This window comes from Ammodytes marinus, assembly GCF_949987685.1.
Source record: "Ammodytes marinus genome assembly, chromosome: 9".
NCBI lineage: Eukaryota > Metazoa > Chordata > Actinopteri > Uranoscopiformes > Ammodytidae > Ammodytes > Ammodytes marinus.
The window spans coordinates 22,630,754-22,644,865 of record NC_137213.1 but is presented as its reverse complement, the minus strand read 5'-3'; the positions used below and the strand labels follow the sequence as shown (position 1 = coordinate 22,644,865).

Below are 14,112 nucleotides of genomic sequence, written 5' to 3'. Positions count from 1 at the left end.
AGAAGTAGTGTGTGTTAAATAATCCTACACCCAATCTACTGATCACCATACAGCCACACACACACTGCTCAGTAGCTCATGTAACCGGAAACCTCTTGTCCCCCCCTAGCACGGCCTTCAGGCTGTAACTGTCCCTGTGTGATAGGGACGAGTACTGTTGACTGCTGGATATATATGGAGAGACATACAAAAATGGGACAAACTAATCATTCTTTTCAAAACACAAAAGGTGGTGCAAAATAATGCAGATTCATTCATTGGGTGGAGACACTTATACAGCAATTTCAACAAAAATTAATACATGTCAATCAAATTAATCTATTGGTCACTAATAAAAGGTTACAAGTTAGGGCTGGACGACGAGACTGAAATTCCATAACATGATGGATTCATGTTTACCTTTTTTAACACTGCTTTTTTCCTGAAGGCCCAATCTGACATCTGTGTCCCAATTAATTCCAGTACGACCAGTGAAATGACCTCTGGACTGGACTATGAGCTGATTGGTTGACCTTGGCTTATTTATATTTAAAAAAAAAAAAAAAAAAAAAACGGGAATCATGATGTAGTAGGTAATTCTATGTTTTACTATAAAAAAAAGTATGTGAAACAGGATTGCCAGATCAGAAAGGGGAAAATCCTACGACTGTTATTTGCCTTCTTGTACCTGCAGAAATGCGAAGCGAACTATTATTTGAAGAGTAGCCCTGGTCCTCCTCATACAGTAGCTCAGGCAGGCTCCATGACAATCTGGCAATAAAGACATGTTGGTCAAAGCAGTCTACACCTGTCCTCCATTCTTCATATCCATACATCCTTCATGGTTCCAAACAAGCTTCCTCACCCATAACTGGAGCAATGCCGAACTGTGTCTGAACTAATGCAGCTCTCTGCACATTCCTCTTGGCCAAATAAATAGAAAAAGAAACACAGAGAAATACAGACTGGAGAAAAAGAGAGAGAAACCGGGTGTGTTTGTGTGTGTTTTGGTTTTGATGGAATGCGGGGACCTTCTTCCCCCCCCAGGTTACGACGTTAGCGGTGTTTCCGTTGGGGCCGGCGTTTCCGTGGCGATGGTGGAGGCGGTTACCATGGGGGCGAGGGTGGGCTCTGGGTTGGGTGCTGGCGCGGCTGTGACAGTGACGGAGGCTGTGGGGGCAGTGCTGCTGGAGACAGGCAGCACAGGGAGCACTGCCTGAGGGAGCAGGGGAGGCAGCTGGGAGGTCAGCACCGTGGGGAGAGGGGGCAGCGCGGACAGGCCCGGGAAGTTCAGGGGAGGGAGATGTGCCAGGGAGGGAACTGGGAAAAAAACAACAAGAGAGAGAGGTTGATGTTATTTTCAGCAAGGAATTATATTTTAAAATCTACCTCACAACCATGCTATGCAATCACTTAAAGCAGCTACGAGTAACATTTAAATATCTTTTAAACAGCCTCATGTTTCCTCTGATAATCATAAATTACCTTTAACAGCAAACGAGACCGTCAGTGCAAAGAAAGACGTTTTATACAGTTTTTATTACTGCGTTTGGTCTGGTCGCACACCCAGTCCGATTTTCGGTTCGTGCGTGCAGGCTCTATGGTCACATATCCGTATTGGTCGCAGATTTCAGTGTAGTGCAGCAACGCGATTAGAGAAGCCTATCTCTCCAGGTGAGGGAAGGGGAGCGGGAGCGTTGTTTGAGACAGTTATTTGTCGTCATAATGACAGATAACGGGGCTGAACCATCAAAGAAAAGAAAGAGAATGCAATGAAGAAAAGCTAAAAAGGAGAGTGATAGACGGGCGGGAGGAGGGCGTTGCCAAGCAACGTGTAAACAATTTCACGGGAGTGAAATAGACTTACTCCTAAATGAATGAGCGGTACTAAAACAAAGTTTACTTTGCCTCACCATCATCAGATGACCATTATCCATATGAAATAGTCATTATTTAGAACAACATAAACACATTACTTCATCGTGATCCATACCAACTGCCGTCTCTCGTTCATTCACTTTCTGTGAGGACACGGAATCTTTCAGCTCCGTGAGAGTATTTAAGTGACACTGCATCAACTCATTGCAATCAGGTGTGTGTGTAGCACTGACTGGCATTAGTTGATGCTGTGTCACTAACCACTCTCACGGAGCCGAAAAGATAGGCTTTCAATAGGCTACACGGACATGCACTATATTGCATCCTATTCATTTGACTCTCGCACGGACGCCACGTGCTAGAAAACAGCTTTGCGACAGCTGGCGTCGTAAAAATACTACCGCTTTTGTCCAAAGGGGCCGCCAACGGACAAAGTTACTCGTAGTGGCTTTAAAGGAAGAGAGCTGGATGAGAGGATTGATACCCATCACATCTGTCCAGTGAATAGACAGTTTCCTACCGTGCTATGCTAACCGAACCGGCTGTATTCTTATATTTAATGGTGAGTAATACAGACTATGTATAATAGATACACTGGCTATGAACTCATATGGACTATACTAAATGAACACCATGTTCACATAGTATACTATAATCTGTTTAACTATAATCTGTATTACTGATCTCAGATTATACAGTAAGTAGTGTTAATTCCCCACCATATGCTCAGTCTATAAATACATGTACTCAAAAGTATCGTGTATGAACATTGCACTGATTTAAATATTGTTTGCTGGCCTGCGCAACGCGTACTACTGGCTTTTTATGTTTACGAGTTCAACCAATAGCTATAATTCATTCATTTTTAAAGGCCCGAAACATCGTAAATGATAAAGTTGAATGAGTTGTCCTATCCTGTTATTAATGACAAGATTTGACTTGGGACCCATTGAGGGGTCCTGGCATGCACTTTGAGAGACACTTTTAAAAGAGTGTGTTTTTTTAGTATAGAGTGTGAAACTGGCACAGAGATCAAGAGAGCTTTTTTACCTGTGGTTCCTAATGGCGGTGGAAAGGTGCCTGCTAATGACATGGCATTGAGGTCTGGGAGTGGCAGGTTGAGGTTGGGCAAGTTGGGGAGTGGAGGTAAGCCTGCAGGGAGGGGCATCAGACCTACAACCACACACACAGGGTTATGATGGTGCATTATCATTATTCATTCATTTCTTAAGACTGCCACTGCCTTATTTACAGGAGGAAACTGAAGATCCTTTGGGAAACAAAATTGGGCCAACAATTTAACCAAAAGAGCCTTTTATGTGAACCAACAAGATACAATCAAGAAGAACTGAGAATGAATGACACACAGAAAGCTGATGGCAAAACAGATTACTTTTTTTCTCTGAAAGGGTGTGCCCACTCCCTTATAAACCTGTATAGAATCAGTTGCAGTGCCTCTGCCATCAATGGGCGTTTCTCACTGTTTGCTGTTGAAAGCTCACAAACTGTGTGTATGTGTGAGAGTTGACCCACCTGGTATCGTGGAGGAGAAGCCGCCGGTGGCAGGATTGAGTGGAATGAGAGGGCTGAAGGAGGGGCTGGTGGAGGAGGGGAGCAGAGGGACAGTGGGCAAACCTGGAGGGGGAGGGGCAACACAAATAACACATTAGAAACAAATATGTGGATGCTTGAGGAATTGACAGTTTTATTCAAATCACAAATACCACTGTCATGTCCTTAACATGTTGGAGTACCTGTATGTATGAAAGAAAGGTATACAAATAATAAATACCTGTCTGCAGCTCACTGGGCATGGTGGGCGGGGCTGTGCTGATTGACAGGCCTGACAGCGAATCTTCGAGGCCAGAGGGAAGCACAGGCGTGGCAGCAGGAGGGGTCACTGCTGAAAGCTGGACCTGAACGGGTTAAGAGAGGAAAAGATTCAGCCACCGGACAGATAAGGTCACATTCAGCCAAACGCGCAATTAACTGTAATGAGTCACATTGCTCTCTGTCCGTCTGCCTGCTCTGCTGCATACACAATGAGGCAACCTGCATTTATAGTGTACAGAAATACAACTTCAATCTTTTCAATGGCATGCACACACCCTGCATACTGATAAGAGAAGTTTTGGCTGGCACAGGAATAGACCATAGCTCTCAGGGATAGACAGTGAGGGTGTCACTTTAGAGCACTACACAACATAAATACACGTACTGATACAAATGATGAATTTAAGCATTAACATTCTTATTAAGGAGCTGTTCAGTGTGTTGCTTTTCCAAAGTCTCCAATCTGAACTGAGGATTGGAGTCAAGTCGTACTATAAAATTTTCCCAGGAATATGTATTTTGGTGTGTATATGTGTTTTAGTGTGTGTGGTTGTGGTGTGTGTGTGTGTGTGTCCTGACCTCAGTGAATCCGTCCTTCAGTGGACTGATGGGCTCACTGGGAGAGTTCCCAGGGAAGCAGATCTTCTTCCCCTCCTCAAAAGGCTTGGTGGGGATCCTGTGGAGGTATCCATAACCAATCCCACATCCCAGGCTGGAAGGGGGAGAAAAATACAATTCAGAATCAAACTAAGAACAACATTTCTTACCTGGAACAATTATCGGCAAGGGTCAATTATACACGACACAACACAATTCTAATGTGGACCAATTTAATTTCAAGCTTAAAGATGTTCTATCAAATCGAACGGGCTGGTTGAATTAAAAACATATCAATTGTAGCTGCTTTTAAACGGTGGAGTAGCTGCTTTTAAACGGTGGAACAGCAATTTGGGAGAATGCTTGTTATCAAAATCAATATTTGTCAAAATAAGTGTATATCTCCTCATGATCCCACTACCTGTCTGTACCGTGTGCGCACTGAAAAAGAATGCCGAGATAATACTCAGCCTCTGTAAACGGGCAAGTTGCTAGTTACGGTGGACCCCCTTTGTTTACCTGATTACAGAGCCTAGGATGTGTGTATTAACTTTTTTGTGTCATTGCGCACACACAGTAAGGACAAGTAGCCAATAGTAAGGAGATATTCACAGATTTTGACAAAAAGTGATTTAGACAACTCGACTCCACCTTCAAGTCAATCAAGGAAAACCTTAAGGTAACTGCTCCCAGCAGCTAGTGCAGACAGACACATCAGTCACTAATAAAGAGTTATATATATATATTCCATATATATGGAAATATATAATTCAGTTTGATTATTAGGCTAATTTGGGATGTGATCAACCAAATATCATTCTAGTCATTTATTTTGGAATTCAAACCAACTCTCAAAATCCACAGACTTCCCTTTGCATCTGTCGGTCTAACAGAGAGAGGTACACGCTGCGTTACCTGCCATCTCCTCCCCAGGCGCTGTTGGGCGTGATGATCACCTCTCTGCAGTTATCTGTGTCTGTGTTGTAAACATAGAGCTTCAGGCCTTTCCCCTCGTGGCTCTCTATCAGCGAGAACAGGTCCTCTGACTGCACATACAGTCACAGAGAGGCAGAGAGGGTGGAATTTAAAAAAAAAGACAAACAATCACTCTCAATGTCAGTATCAAACATACAATGTGCAGGAGTGATCGTTTAAAAAGAGCCTAAAGCGCTGATGAAGCACCTCATTCATGACAGTGTCGGCTCCGATGATGTAGTCGGTGTGCGGCCGCAAGCCGGCGAGGGCTGCAGGGGAATTAGGCTCCACTTCCTGTCCACGAAGAGAAGGGGATAATAAGTGAATAAAACTACCGGTGGAGCACTTATAACCAGCACAATGCATGCTAGTCTCACCCGGGTTACCTACCAGCACATGCCAAACATTCTCATTGGCTCCCTCGAAGCTGCAGAAACGAATAGAGACGCCGAGCAAGCCCTGGCCCCCCCACAGGTTGCTGGGGGTGACCGTGGACTCCCTCAGCTCCAGGGTCTTGGAGGAGTAAACCAGCATCTTGACTGGTTTCTCTACGCTGGCCTTCAGCAAGTCTTTCAAGGTGTCGTTGTCCTTGTTCTGTAGATAAAGGGGAGAGGAAGAGGAGCAGAGAGTGAGACATGCACTCTGCACATGACTTTATATGTGGTCCCTGGAGATGCAGTGGCTGGCTTCACCTCACTTACAAGTCTGGTGTCGTTGATGGAGACGATGAAGTCAAAGAAAGGCTCCAGTCCTGCGCGGTGTCCAGGTGAGTTCTCCTGGACCTGCACACACACACATTGGAGACAACATGAGCTGCTGGGCTACATACTGTCACTTTCTGCATTTAACTGAAGCATCAGAGACCATACAAGAGAGCTCGGCCTTGACTGTTTTTTTAAATGAGCAACTTTTTTTAAGGATTCATACAGGTATCAATGTGGTCAACGTGGATTTACAGTGCATACAGCCCAGCCGGTTTAAATGTTACTTTTAAGAAGAAAGAAGCAGCACTACGTTGATGCATTAACAAAACCAGACTCCGCAGCTGTCATTCAGAGCAGCTATGTAGCTTTGGCTAGCTCCAACACAACAGTGGTGGTTAGCTTCTGACAAGCGAATGTGAACAAGAGTCGTAAACAGAAAGCAGGACGTGGAACTACACGTGGTTGTGAGACAAGTCAAAAGCACACAACATTTTCCTGACACGGTGTATTCCAGGCTGAGGCCCGGCAGTCATCCACGGCCTCTCGTCAAAACACAGAGGGAGAAAAGGGGAGTACTCCGCCTCTAGCTCGGTGCTAAGCTAACAGCTAACCGCAGGCTTGACAAGCTGAAAACTCACCCGCAGGACGTGGTAGCCCTCGGAGCCTCCACCCGGTATCTCCACACTCTGCGCCCCTCCCATTCTCTCGCTATTTTAAGGCTTTTTAGGTTTTTGTGGCAGCTTGTCATCCAGCAGAGATGAGGCACCTGAATCTTTCACACACCGGGTACACGTCGCCAAATGATTTGCTGTGGTTGTGCTGCGCATGCGCCGTTAACGTGGCAGGAAATAACTCCTTTCACCCCAGATTCCAGTCGGGTTCATTGCGGTTCATTGTAGTTCGAATTTGTAGAGTTGAGAGTCAAAACGTTGAAACCGATACAATTTTGTTACATTATTATTTATTTCAGACAAGTTTGGAATATTTCTATAGTAATTCTGACTGATTTATTGGGTAGGCTTCAGTTCAGCCCAAAAAATCTAATAGGCACCCTTAATATCATCACTTGAAAAATAGAAATGTGATAGTCTGCCACATTGGAACAACTGTAAGTAGAGTTTCGGTTCGAACCCTGACTCTGCCATGCAATTAGGACAGAACTTTGTTAAAGTTTGCATAGGCTCTTTTCTTACAAATAACAACTCTCAATTCCCCTTATTTAACATTGACTGCTCCAATTTTATTTTCTAGCAAATGCTTTAATAACGTGCATTGTAGGAAGCTTTATGCTCTGCTGTTCGGTAGCACATACTGTCACATATAGGGCCGCAAAAATCATTGGCCATTAAAAAAAAGAAAGCCTGACGACTACAAATGTGCCTTCTCTTTATCCCTATAATTAAAAAAAAGTAAGTTTTAATTTCCAAATTAATTATATTTACAATTATCTGTAAAGAATCACATTGTCATACATTCAAACAGATAAACCAACTACCTGAATTGGATAGTTTGAAAAACAAGCTTTTCCCTCTTTATTTCATGATTATTTTTGTAAATTGCTGTTTTAAGTTTGTTCTAGATATTGCATACATGCATAACCTCTATACTAAAGAGAGGAAGGTAGATCCAAAATGGGTCAGCAAAGTTATGGCTCTAGGGCAGGGGTGGCCAACCAGTCAGAGACAAAGAGCCACATTTTTTACTGTGTTACTGCAAAGAGCCACATCGTACACACGGGTACACACAGTGGCGATTCCAGGAAATTTTGACTGGGGGTGGCCAAGGTGGGCCACAGAGTTAGAGTGGGGTGGCCATCGCACACCTGAATGAATAGCATGTGATATGCTGTACAACCAATTCAAAGATGATTTATAATCCCAAATGCCCAAATCATGTTAGTATCCATTGTAATGTTTGTCAGAAAACTAAACCCCTGAAGGGGGGTCTGGGGGCATCCCCCCCAGAAGATTTTTTTGTGTTTTTAACATGTAATCTAAGCATTCTGGTGCATTCTCGCGAAGATAATAAAGGAAAAAGTCAATATTTATTTCAGCTCAGATGAATAGTAAAATTAGCAAGACAACATAACTTGCTAGCAGCCAGATGCCTAACAACTGGACAGAGGGACGGATGACCACTAGCTTTTGACCAAATATCTTGCTAAAAATATAAACCTTTATTTATGAAAGTCTGCCCTTGCTAAGAACATGTTACACTCGCTAACTACAAACTTTAATTTTTTTATTCAGATTTCAAAAATCTGCTGGGACACGTGCCTATACACGTGCATGGGTGGCACGCATGTCACAAGCACACTTATGCTGTTTTCAAGACCTTTGCTGACCAGAGACCAGTTCTAGTGGCCACAGTCCTACCATTAATTTAGTAATTTAAAATTGCAAACTGATCTCATATCAATGGATTGGAGTGTTTGTGTGATGAACTTGGCAACTACCTATCAAAAAAACTTAAGAAAGAAAAAATAATACATATCATCTCTGAACTAGGATACATATCAGGAAAAAAATTTAATTAAAAAAATAAAATGAAAATAAAAAATAACATTTGAACTGGGGGGGGGGGGGGGGGGGGCACTGGAGTGGCCAGTAAGATTTCAGGGGCGGGGGGGCGTTTTTATTTTCGCGGGGAGCTTGCACATGCATGCACAAGCATTATTTATTAAAAAAAACAAAAAAAAAAAAAACAGGGGGCCCCACACTAGGACTTGAAACGGGCCCCCAGATCGTTAAGGCCGCCCCTGTGATAATGACAGGACTGGACTAAAGACGACAGGGCAGTCATTTTCAACAATGAACATTGTGTGCACTGCCTCACACACAAACTCTCAGTTCAACCAAGTCCACAAACAAAAATATAACAATTTAAAATAGCGTTTTTCTCTTACTATGCATGTTGCTTTATGGGACTTACTTTTAGCATGGAGAGAGCTGAAGTGGCGCTGAAGATTTGAAGCCTTGAAATGCGCAAATGACACCTGGCATATAAGGCAGAATGGCTTGGCATAACGTTCAACAAAAAATATGAACTCTCCCACTCTGTTTCGGAGCGAACTTGACACAAATAGTTTACTCACGGAAAACCTCCCTCCAAGCTGAGCGGGCAGTTTTATGTTGCGTCCGCACCAAACGTTTGCGAACGTTATGTTGCGTCCTCAATTAAACATTTGCGAACAGGCATACACATAGGGCCTACACATTAATAAAATAAAAAATGAAATAATAGGCAACATGTAAAACGAACGTAAGAGCCGCATGAAACGTTTGCGAACATGCTCACACATAGGCCCACACAAAAAAAAAGTATAAAAAAAAAAAAATAAAAAATAAAATTATTATCACATAATTTGATATGAACTGAAGAGCCGCACGAAGCTGGGCAAAGAGCCGCATGCGGCTCGCGAGCCGCGGGTTGGCCACCCCTGCTCTAGGGTTATCTATCGAGAAAAATGTGCAGGTTTCAGCCACTCAGAAAAAAGGATTATTTTTTTACCCCTGAAGCTACTTTTCTAATGGTGGAGCAGGCTATAATAGTGTGCTTTTCATTTCCCGTCCTTGTAGCAAAGAGCAGCAGCTGTTTTTTTTTCAAAAGCTTTGCCTCTGTCTAAAGTTATTATACACTGCTGATGTAGATCTGCGTCAGGTGTAAGTTTTAAACATCAATGTAATGCCGAGGTCATTCATGAGTATTTAAAAAAAAAATACTCATAAACAGATTAGTTCACATTCCACAAAGCTTTTACTGCCTGTCCAAGAGATGATGTTACGTCAATCTACCGCTCCACTCTGAGAAACCTTTCAAACTATAGGCTACCTCCAGTAATACCACTATGATTGTTGTTGTTTTTGTGTTTAAAACAAAATCCCTTTTGCAGACCTTTTTAAGCATTATTACGGTAATTGTTTTTTCTCTGGATTATTGCACAGACAGAGGGTCGCCACCAGAGGGCGCTGTCAGTCCACCACCACATCATCACTGCTGATCCCACTGTGGATCCTGGCTGACATTCACTCAAAAACCCACCCTTCTCCTTGACATTGTTCATGTCCTCCATGTAACGGTTATGAAACACTGTAACCGGTGCCCCTATAAGATTGTGGCTTTGTGAGGCCCCTAATCGCATCATACACAAATGCAAGAAGAGAGAGGAGGGATGGAAGAGGGAAAAGGAAAGCAGGATGGGAGCAAATGCCATGGAAGAAAATAGTGAATGAATAGAAGAGAAGAAGTGAAACAAAATGAAAGGAAGAAATGGATAGGAAAGGAAAGAAAAAAGGAAAGAAGGAGCCCATCGGAGAGGAGTGTTTCACGCTGGAGAACAGCCAATCCGACACACAGCTGGGGGCCAAACAAAGCCTTCTCCAGGATGATTAGGCAGAGAGGCAATCATGTGTGGGTGTGTGTGTGTGTGTGTGTGTGTGTGTGTGTGTGTGTGTGTGTGTGTATTTCTGACTTAAGTGACTTTAGGGGACACACACTAAACTTAAAACAAGTTGAAACAAGCTTATGCAACTGAGGACACAAGCCGTGTCTCCAATTGGTAAAAAGCTGATTCTTGGCTCAGTGGTTAGGGTTAGAGTTTTGGTTAGGTGTAGGCAAGCACCGGTTATGGTTATGGTTAGTCACCAGTAAATTAATCTACGAAGTCTATGTAAAGTCTCCAAAACTGACCTAAGACAGCATGTGTGTTTGTGTGGAGGGGTGTCCATTGTGACGTGTGCAGTTTGTGGAGCCATGGAAAAAAAGGCTGAGTGTGAGAGACAGAGATGTGTGCTTGTGTGTTTGTGTCATGATGTGTCTCTCTGTCCTTCATGCATATAGCCACACTCTCACAATTCTCACTTCTCCCAGGCCCAGTTCCTCCTGGCTTCCCAGACTATTGCCATTCTCAATCCAGCCACCAGATGACCTTGAACTTTTCTTCCAGCAATCACCTGACATGACCTGCCCCCCCCCCCCCCCCCCCCATTTCTTGTTCCCTAATCAATCATATGCTAGCCTGGTCCAACCAGACCATCGTACTTCATTTGTACAGAAGGTCTGGAACTGCTCTATTTGGCAAACGTTCACTCACTTGGAGGCGGGTGTGTGGTTTCTCGGTTCTGGTGGTGGTGTGGCGTGATGAAAGAAGTTGACAGCTGACGCAGGTTTGAGGAGGCTTTCAGGAACAGCTTAATTTATTTAACACAACAAATCTCATACTGCAGTAAACGAAGCCAAATAAAAGTCAGAGTATTTTAGCCAAATTGAAACAGAGGAAGAGACATGTAGACAGTTCCTGGTCAAACGTAAAAAGCCCCCCGAATGCTGTTCTGCAGGCTCTCTTATCCCAGGGTTCACGTAAACTGATTGGTCGTCAAAGACAACACTCTTTGTCTAATTGGTGGGTTTTAACTATTGTGCAATCATCCCTCCGAAACATCTGTGGAATAGATTGACAGAGACACTGTCCGGCCTGGCGGCCTGAAGTCTGGGTTTGACCAGTAACACCAACAGTTTTGGACAGTGGCCGTATATTATCACCTCTTTCCTAATGGCTGGGAAAGGCACGAATCCGGCCAGTGTTAACTCAAACCTATAAAACAGTCATGCGAGTGTCTGGTTTAACTTAAACAGAAATAAGGTGATTTACAGAAGCTCAGTCCCTGTCCAGCCAACTTACGCATTCCTACAGGACAGGGGGATTTGGCAAATACCTTCAACTAGTCCACAGAAATGTGTCTTGAGAAGTTCATACACTTCAGTGTCTGTTGAAGTTTAAAACTATTCGATCTGCCCAGTGCCACTCTGGATCAGCCAACCAATCGCATAACGTTTGATCGGGACGTATGTCATGAGCCAGCTTCTGATGGTGCATTCCAGTTGTACTGGAAACTCGGAAATTTCCGACTTCACTACATATTGTAGTCTATGGATCTACCGGTACCTGGCAACGGTAACGTGCTAGAGCCCAACGTTTAGTTGTTTGGACGAGAAAGGTTGTAGGTGTCCATACTTTCGCGAGCAGATGCAGTGGAACACAGACAGGTCGGAACTCGGAACTACCAAGTCGGAAATCTTCGAGTTCCGAGAACAAAGGAACGCAGCATTCAACTGAAACTGGAGCGAGACTTCGACATCATCGTTCTCAGCCACTTCCTCTGTTCGCTGATTGGACACTCAGAAATTAGTTTGAGCAAAATCCCACTAATACGCCCCATCCCCAGACTGACTACAGAAGGGAAAATTAAATTTGGGCGGAAGTAGATGGGCGGGCGGAGCCAGGCTAATCATACGCCACATAACCTGGACTCCTCTATATGCTCTTTGTTCTTTGGTAATGTCTTCGTTTATGTCCATGCCTTTGACATATAGTCTTTGACCTTGTACCTGGCTGTTTTCATGCTTCATCAACATGAAGGGTGCACCATGGAGCTAGTTTCACATAGCCCAGATTTATTTGAGTAAGCTGGCTTGACAAATCCTAAAACACAGATCAATGACAATGGGCTATCAAGACGATGGTTTTCACTTGAATTGTTAACCCAGTTTCTCTTACCTCAGGCTCTGTGCGTGTTCCCAGAAAAGGGGGCTTTGTTGCAGCAAATGTGAAGTCACTTGTGCAGCAGAATAACTGAATATGCAGCGGTATTCTTATGTGACGCTTATCACCAGAAAGGAATGAGTCCCAACTAGTTTACCTGAACAATTGTTATTAACAACATCACTCTCACGCTCCCCTGAGGCTCCATTGACGGTGTGTTTTGTATAAAAGATTTTATAACCTACTGCATTTCAGATCTAAGTAAATGTCATACTGATTAATAAGGTAGTTCACAGAGAGCAAGAACAACTTTGTGAATAGTGCTTCCTACAGTACGTCAGCCTATATTTTCTCCATCCATAGCCTTAATGAATGCATGTAGGTCCTTGTGGTAAAAAATTAACTCAAATTATTATAATTATCACACATTCATAATGAGAATTTATCGCTCAGGGAGAATATTCTCAAGCCCACAAGATTTCCAAAGGAATTGATTCATAGAAGGGTTATACTTTTTAGAACCGATTTCATCCCAAACTTGGTAACACTTTACAATAAGGGTAAATGAATGAACTGTTAGTTAATGCTTAGTTTAAGATGTAATCCGTCGCTTTAACATCTAGTTTATTGTTTTTTTAAGTTCCTATCTATCAAATAGTTAGTTAAAACAATGCTGATTGAGTATATGACCCACTGATAAAAACGCTTGTATTTGCTGCATTGCCCTGTGATAGCCTACTATCGGAGGGGCTATGTCGTATTAACCACGGTGCGTTCTTTTACTCAGGACATGTGAGCTTCAGACTCAGTAGTATTGAGTTCTGGTCCTAGTAGGTCCCACATTTTCAAAATGGATGAAAAGGTCTTTCTGCACACTGTGTGCTGCCATGTTTGAATTTCGCTATTTCCCCAGGTTCAATCGAACACAGCAGACAAGTCTGGGTGAGTGCGCTCACTGCGAGTGCCAACTGCTGTACTGATACAGACTCTCTCTGTCTGCACTTCTTATAACTTCTGGGTCACAATGTTGGATCAGAAGACACAGAGAAAGTATTCCGCAGGTAAGAACTGCCAATATACTGACTTCATATATGTCAATAATGTTCCGTTTTCAAAGAAACTCTGGCCCAGAAGTGCCTGCAACTAGCCTATATTTACAGCCACTAGGAAATGCCAGATTACAGTTTTAATGCTATTAACAGTTAGTTAATGCTTGGTTAAGCAGTAACTAAGCAGTTATTAACATTAGTTAATGCTGATTGAGCTGTAGCTAACAGTTCATTATCTATTGTAAAGTGATACCCCAAACTCTGAACCTAACCTCCACAGAGCAGGTTAGGTGTGAAGCCTAAGTTAGCATGGTGCTCTTCCCAGGTTAAAAGAGAGCCACCTTTGTCACATTAATGAATGAATCTGGCTTTAGACTCCACACACCTAGCTAACATGTTAATCTCACTTTGTAGTACACTGGACCTGGACCTGCCGTCTCATCAGCCAGGAAGCTTTCCTTCAGTAAATCACTCATTCATCCAACCTGCTGACTGGACTGTCTGCGCTTGGGCCCAGTCCCTGTCCCCCTCACACCAGCATGACAGTCTGTTTGAA

General features: G+C 43.3%; 1 protein-coding gene across 1 annotated transcript; it reads right to left on the bottom strand.

The window, feature by feature from the left end:
- Positions 1–527: 527 nt before the first annotated feature.
- LOC307255526 (Golgi reassembly-stacking protein 2-like) lies at positions 528–6,769 on the bottom strand. Its single transcript, XM_080034210.1, has 10 exons — positions 6,605–6,769; positions 5,964–6,044; positions 5,653–5,856; positions 5,470–5,556; positions 5,203–5,333; positions 4,270–4,402; positions 3,650–3,773; positions 3,391–3,492; positions 2,908–3,030; positions 528–1,299 (listed from the first exon to the last, which is right to left on the bottom strand). The coding sequence occupies exons 1-10, from the start codon at positions 6,665–6,667 to the stop codon at positions 1,028–1,030; spliced, it is 1,320 nt and encodes a 439-aa protein (XP_079890336.1). The 5' UTR covers positions 6,668–6,769; the 3' UTR covers positions 528–1,027.
- Positions 6,770–14,112: the final 7,343 nt, after the last annotated feature.

Bases quoted from the DNA above. Each gene is read 5' to 3' on its own strand.
- LOC307255526 (XM_080034210.1), bottom strand. From the start codon at position 6,667: ATGGGAGGGGCGCAGAGTGTGGAGATACCGGGTGGAGGCTCCGAGGGC. The intron at 5,857-5,963 runs GTAAGTGAGGTG...CTTTATCTACAG, and splicing joins CCATCAACGACACCAGACTT to AACAAGGACAACGACACCTT. The intron at 3,493-3,649 runs GTATTTATTATT...CTCCCCCTCCAG, and splicing joins GCCCAGTGAGCTGCAGACAG to GTTTGCCCACTGTCCCTCTG.